The sequence below is a fragment of the Penaeus japonicus genome, unplaced genomic scaffold, assembly GCF_977035675.1.
Source record: "Penaeus japonicus unplaced genomic scaffold, GWHDUDI00000001_assembly GWHDUDI00000004, whole genome shotgun sequence".
Taxonomy (NCBI): Eukaryota; Metazoa; Arthropoda; class Malacostraca; order Decapoda; family Penaeidae; genus Penaeus; species Penaeus japonicus.
The window spans coordinates 19,502,265-19,509,764 of NW_028234406.1; the positions used below are offsets into that span (position 1 = coordinate 19,502,265).

General features: G+C 36.7%; 1 protein-coding gene across 1 annotated transcript in view; it reads right to left on the minus strand.

Moving 5' to 3' along the window:
- The window catches only part of LOC122256268 (uncharacterized), a 12,743-nt gene extending 7,473 nt beyond the window's left edge, over positions 1-5,270 (minus strand). Inside the window, exons 1-3 of the mRNA XM_086535797.1 lie at positions 5,162-5,270; positions 4,733-4,837; positions 1-4,447 (exon numbers count right to left, since the gene is read on the minus strand). The exon at positions 1-4,447 is cut by the window's left edge and continues 1,624 nt beyond it. Of these exons, the coding sequence (XP_086391923.1) occupies positions 1-4,447; positions 4,733-4,837; positions 5,162-5,270 (4,661 nt within the window). The remainder of the gene's footprint in view (positions 4,448-4,732; positions 4,838-5,161) is intronic.
- Positions 5,271-7,500: the final 2,230 nt, after the last annotated feature.

Sequence of the window (7,500 nt, forward strand, 5' to 3'; positions counted from 1 at the left end):
AGTTCTTCTCTCTTTTCTTTACTCTCTATAAGTTCTATTGCTTTACTTTCAATAACCTCTGCTTCCTTTTTAATTTCTTCTGCAATTTCCTCAACCTTTTCTGCAACAAACTCTACTGTGCCAATGACCTCTTCCAGCTTTTCAGCTATTGCCTTTGTCTCTTCAGCTTTCTCTTCCACAGATTCAGGTATACCAGGAGTATCATGAGCAGCTGTAGCAACAGCACCTGCTGCTTCTTCAACCACATTTGCAGCTGATTCCACCTTTTCACTGATCTCTTCAACTTCTCCAGTTACCTTCAGTACTTCATCTGCTCCTTTCTCAACAGATTCTGCTACTTCTTTTACAGATTCTGGCTTTTCTTCCTCACTGGAGAGGAACTGGATTATTTTACCAACCAAACCTATCTTCTGAATACTTTCATCAGCCTCCTTCACTTCTGCAACTGGTGCTTCTTCTGTCACCTTTACTTCTTCTATTTGTTTAACTTCGACTTCTACTGGTGCTGATTCAGAGTCCTTGACTTCAGTACTCTTCAGTCCTTCAGGTATTTGCTCAGTCACATAATCAATAGCTTTCTCTAATAGTTCTTCTCTCTTTTCTTTACTCTCTATAAGTTCTATTGCTTTACTTTCAATAACCTCTGCTTCCTTTTTAATTTCTTCTGCTATTTCCTCAACCTTTTCTGCAACAAACTCTACTGTGCCAATGACCTCTTCCAGCTTTTCAGCTATTGCCTTTGTCTCTTCAGCTTTCTCTTCCACAGATTCAGGTATACCAGGAGTATCATGAGCAGCTGTGGCAGCAGCACCTGCAACTTCTTCTACAACTTCCACAACTGATTCTACTTTTGAGCTAACATCTTCTACAACTTCTGTTACTTTAGATATATCTGCTGCATCTTTCTCTACATCTTGTGCAGCTTCCATTGCCACTTTTGCAACTTCTTCCTCAACTTTTTCTCCTCCTTCAAGTACAACTTCCTTTACCAATGACTCGATTGGACCCTCTTGTTTTTTCTCTTCATTTGAGAGGAACTGGATGATTTTACCAACCAAACCTACCTTCTGAATGCTTTCATCTGTAACTATTTTAGTCTCTTTCAATTCAGTAACTGGTGCCTCTTCTGTCACCTTTACTTCTTCTATTTGTTTAACTTCCACTTCTACTGGTGCTGATTCAGAGTCCTTGACTTCAGTACTCTTCAGTCCTTCAGGTATTTGCTCAGTCACATAATCAATAGCTTTCTCTAAGAGTTCTTCTCTCTTTTCTTTACTCTCTATAAGTTCTATTGCTTTACTTTCAATAACCTCTGCTTCCTTTTTAATTTCTTCTGCAATTTCCTCAACCTTTTCTGCAACAAACTCTACTGTGCCAATGACTTCTTCCAGCTTTTCAGCTATTGCCTTTGTCTCTTCAGCTTTCTCTTCCACAGATTCAGGTATACCAGGAGTATCATGAGCAGCTGTGGCAGCAGCACCTGCAACTTCTTCTACAACATCTACAGCTGATTCCACCTTTTCACTGATCTCTTCAACTATTCCAGTTACCTTAATTACTTCATCTGCTTCTTTCTCAACTTCTTCTGCTACTTCACTAACAGCCTCTGCAATTTTCTCCTCAACTTTCTCTCCAATTTCAACTATTTCTTCCTTTACTGCTGTTTCAACTACCTTTTTTACAGGGTCAGGATTTTCTTCCTCATTAGAGAAGAACTGGATTATTTTATAAACTAACCCTACTTTCTCTTTCTGTGTATTTTCCTCATGAATGGATGCTATTTCTTTATTTTCTGCAATGGCTGTTGATTCTGGTTGCTTTTCTTCTGTTACAAGTAATTCAGACTGTGTAGTTTCCAATACTGGAACCACTACAGGTTGATCCGTGCTTATGGGTTCTTCTTCCGCAACTTCTCCTACTTTAGATATATCAGCTGCATCTTTCTCCACGTCTTGGACCAGCACTTCCTCAACTTTTTCTGCTCCTTCCACAACAGCTTCCTTTATCACTGGTTCTACTGATTCCTTTTCATCACCATGTTTTTCTTCCTCATTGGAAAAGAACTGGACTATCTTATCAACCAAGCCTATTTTTTCAACAGCCTTATCAGTGGGTATTTCAGCCTCCGTTAATTCAACAACTGGTGCCACTTCTGGTTCTTTTGCCTCAGGCACGTTAGAAAGTTTTTCTTGAGTTTCCACTTCCTCAGGTGCAGCCACTTCTGGCTCTGTTACTTCTATCTGCTTCCCTTCTTCAATAGATGGCACTTCAGGTTCTTCAATTTCCACTGGGGCCACAGGTTCCTCTATGGGTGTTGTTTCAGGTTTCTTGATTTCTGAACTCTCCAATTCCTCATGTTTCTTCCCAGTTACATAATCAATAGCTTTTTCTATGAGTTCTTCTCTCTTTTCTTTACTCTCTATAAATTCTATTGCTTTACTTTCAATGATCTCTGCTTCATGTTTAAAGTCTTCTGCAATATTCTCAACCTTTTCTGCAACAAACTCTACTGTGCCAATGATTTCTTCCACCTTTTCAGCTACTTCCTTTGTCTTTTCAGCTTTCTCTTCCACAGATTCAGGTATACCAGGAGTATCATGAGCAGCTGTGGCAGCAGCACTTGCAGCTTCTTCCACAACCTGTACTGCTGATTCCACCTTTTCACTAATCTCTTCAACTACCTCAGCTCCTTTAATCACTATATCTGCTTCTTTCTCAACTAATTCTGCTGATTCACTAACTGCTTCTGCTATTTTTTCTTCAAGTTTTTCTCCACCCTCAACAACAATCTCCTTTACAGACTCTTGCTTTTCTTTATTACTGGAAAAGAACTGGATAATTTTATTAACCAGACCTGTTTCCCGTAAACTGTCCCCACTGGCTGTCACCTCAGCTTCCTTTACTTCTGTAATAGATTCCACTGTCTTTTCCTCTGCTTCTGATTTTGATGTTACTTCTTGTACAAGCTCTTCTGTAACAAGAGTTATTTCTTGGATCCCCTCTTCAGCTGAGGATTCTGTTGTAACAGGTTTTATTTCTGGCTCAGTTTCAGTTACAGTAGATTTTACTTCCGGTTCAGACTCTGTTACAGCAGGTTTTACTTCTGGCTCAGACACTGTTTCAGCAGGTTGTACTTCTGGCTTAGGCACTGTTTCAGCAGGTTGTACTTCTGGCTCAGGCACTATTTCAACAAGTTTTGCTTCTGGCTCAGGCACTGTTTCAGGAAGATTTACTTCTGGCTCAGGCACTATTTCAACAAGTTTTGCTTCTGGCTCAGGTACTGTTTCAGCAGGTTTTACTTCTGGCTCAGGCACTGTTTCAGCAGGTTGTGCTTCTGGCTCAGGCACTGTTTCAGCAGGTTGTACTTCTGGCTCAGGCACTGTTTCAGCAGGTTTTACTTCTGGCTCAGGCACTGTTTCAGCAGGTTGCACTTCTGGCTCAGGCACTGTTTCAGCAGGTTGCACTTCTGGCTCAGGCACTGTTTCAGCAAGTTGTACTTCTGGCTCAGGCAATGTTTCAGTAAGTTTTATTTCTGGCTCAGGCAGTGTTTCAGTGGGTTTTATTTCTGGCTCAGGCTCTAGTTCAGTTTGTTTAATTTCAGACTCAGGTTCTATTTGAGCTGGTATTACTTCTGGCTCAGTCACTGTTTCAGCTGGTTTTACTTCTGGCTCAGGCTCTGTTTCAATTAGCTTAAATTCTGATTCAGGTTCTGTTTGAGCAGGTGTTACTTCTGGCCCAGGTGCTGTTTCAGTCAATATTACTTCTAACTCAGGTTCTGTTTCAGCAGGTTTAGATTCTAGTTCAGGCTCTACAACAGGGGGTACATCTGGCTCAGGTTCTGTTACAAGGGAAGTTACCTCTAGTTCAGGCTCTTTTAAAGAAGGGGTTACTTCAAGCTCAGGTTTTGTTAAGGAAGGTGTTATTTCAGTTTTAGATTCTGTTACTGCAGATGCCACTACTGTATCTTCGGTTTCATGCAAAACTTCTGTCCCTTTTGTCTTTTCCAGTTCTAGTGTCACTTCCGGTGCTACCTCAGGTTCTTTTGTTGCAGCTGGAACATTTTCCAGGTCTTTTTTGTCTTCTACCAGTTCAGAACTGGGTGTGACTTGAGGCTCCTGGACTTCAGCAACTGTACCAAATCCTTCTGGTACAGAAGATTTGGAGGTAGCACCATCATCCTCTTTGGCACTTGGCTCTTCACCAGTTTTGTCCGTTAGTCTAAATCCCCACAGTGTTACATCGCTTGATTGCTGAGCTACAGAGTCAAGAGGGGAAAGGAAATCCTCCACATTGACATTCTCAGGTATTACTTGAATCCTTACCTCTCCACTTTCAAGTTCTGTTCCAGGTGCTGCTTCTGGTGCCGGAGGGGCATCTGGTACAACTGCTGGAGGTTCGTCTTTGGAAGGCTCAGCTGGGGCACTTGGAACTTTGTTTTGAGGTTTCACTATCAAACAGGAAGAAAATGATACCGTTGTCATAAATATTTGAAAAATTATTTCATTTCACTTTCGAAAATGCATTGCTTAATTTGTCATAAAGAGCAAAAATGCAGAAATTTTCAAAACAAAAAATATTTTTTTCATAATCATAATAGTTAGTTTAAACTTTCAACAAAATTGTATTATCTTATCCAAATTGATATAATACTAAAGGATGACCCTAGGTACTCAATACTTGAATCATCCCTCTACTACCAGGATATCATGGATACTACTGAAAAGAATATTACCTCCAGCAACAAAGTTATAACCAATAGTGCCAACATCCTTTGCATTGTCAAAGACCTTCTGAGACATCTGGTAGGCATGACGAGGGTAGCAGAGAGAAGCAGCAGCTGTTGAAATAGTAGGATGTTTTAAGACAGGGAAAAAAAACATTGAAAAATTAATTCTAATGTATCATATATGCAAATTGGAATATACAGAGGGATAAGAAGAGTGTGTGTGCATGTGTATGAGTACATTTCTGTACATAATTGTATAAAAAATATATACACATATAAATACATCTATACACATTTTTTTTTTGTTTATTTTTGGTTTGGCACTATGCACAACTTATTCAGATGACTAAAACATCCATGTAATATCAAACAATACTATATTCCATGTTTTTAATATAATATTAAGAAGAAATTAATACAAGACAGAATACTCACTCAGAGCACCAGCTGATGTATAGAGCACTTTCCTCAAGAACCCTCCTTTCCTACCAATGACAAGTCCTGTCAGGCCACCCACAGTAATAGCTCCAGCACGAGGCAACATGTTCTCTTCATCTGTTATGTAGTCAACAGTAGCTGCAAGGGTAGGAATTTTGTGATAAATTGCAGGATACTCTCAATCCGTGTTACTTATTTCAATTATGATTGTTAAGATTTTTTAGTCAAATGCTAATCTATGAAAGATTTAGAACTTATTTAGGAATATAAAGTACAGTTACATGCATTCATTATAATCACAAGGATGATATACTATAGATAAAGCAGAAATACATGCCCACAATACATTCTCATCTGATTGACTAACAATAGAAATACAAATGTTATGAAAAAAACAAACATAAATTACATTTCAAAAAAAAGTAATTGCTCTTGTAGACCTATTAGTGTGTAAATATATACATATTTTTTTCTTTTCTTTTTCAATCAGCACAATATTCATATCTTCATTTATAAAAGGAAGTCATCAGTACCTAACCATTAGTAAGTTCAATCTAATATATTAACTTAACCTATCTCTGCTTATGGCAATATTCCAGTATTATATTATGACTTTCATATTAATTTTTTTGCATAAAATCTTCATTTTTTTCACTTGACATGACTACCCTAACCAGATCAAACATATCTCAGAAGAACTATAAAATCTAATGTTGATAAATCTTGGTTTTCTATATTAACCCCATATCCCCATGCCCCTACAAGGCCCTACTCTCTCAAAGTGTAAAATAGTAATGCTAGTACTGCATGGCATAATTCATGCAGGCAAACCCCTTCCACACACTGCAATATCACATAACATTTATAAGCATCATGGTATATCATAATCCTTTTACTATTTATAAATCTAAATAAATAGTTTATCATTTTGTATATGAATGGTAAATCATACCCATTCTTAGTCAGATGTGAGGGGTAATTCCAAGAACTTTTTCATCAACAATGCCTTATTGCATAATATATATCTAATAAATGAAACCAAAATATAAATTTTATGACATGTAAAAGCAAACTCTTAACCCTATCCTGACGGGCCCAGCGATAAGTGGAAACCCCCTACGCTGGGCCTATGCAATATTATATCAAGAACGTCACACTGGTGCGTCGCCCTGTCATCGGGCATTTAGCCGTGTCACACGGGTGTGACGCACCGTCATCGAAGGGTTAAAATAGGAAAGACCAAAATTAGCCATGGTGTATCATGAAAACTAAGGCAGGCAGAACAGTCATGCTGAAAAATTTGCAGTCTTTAGGATTAACCTAGAGATGCTGGGTTTACTTGTAAAAAGCCACGATTCACCATGGTTTTGTTTTATTGTCATCATTATTATTATTCTTTTTATACTAATAGATGGATCCACAAGTATTTTGTCACAAAAAAGTCAAATATCTAAGCATACCCCTTCCTTGAATTTTTTGGGATTTAGTTTTTCATTCCTATTACTATAATAAACTGTATAATTAGTAATGAAAATAATAATAATAATAATAATAATAATAATACTGGTAATAATAATAATAATAATAAAAATAACAAAAATAAAAATAATAATAACAACAATAAAAAGAAAAAAGAAAAAAAAATTAAAATAATAATAATAACAATAATAATAATAATAATAATAATAATAAAATAATAATAAAAAATAATAACCAAAAGCATGCAGTGTATATGCCCAGCATCAATGGGTTAAAGCTTTATATTTAGGAAGATCATGAATAATGTAGTAAACACTACCAAACTAACATGCATATAAAGTATTCTACAACCTAAGAATAGTTAACAGATAACATTTATCCACAAGCAAAATTCCTAATGAAAAGTTTTCATGAAGAAATACGGCAAGATAGACACAATAGCTCTTTAAAAAAGGCAAAACTGGAAGAAAGAAATGCAAGGTATAGGCCTTACACCAAGATCCTGTTATGGTTAGGTTGAAAGAAAGTACGAAAAATAAAAGTAAACAGTAAACAACAAGAACAGAATGAAACACAGTAATTGTTTTCTTCAGTGCTATCAATTGCTACACATTAAAGGAGAAATTGCCAGTTTATAGGCATTTACAACAGTTAAACAATAATTCCATATGTTCTCTACAACAGTAAAACTAAAATTTACACAAACATTATACTGAAAGAGGACAAGTATGTATATTATCTTACCATCTAATTAAATCCATTAAAGCAGCATATATCATAAAATGTGATAAGAATAATCAAAATGTTTCTCAATAAGATGCAACTAAATACATATCAAACATGTCCATGATTAGATA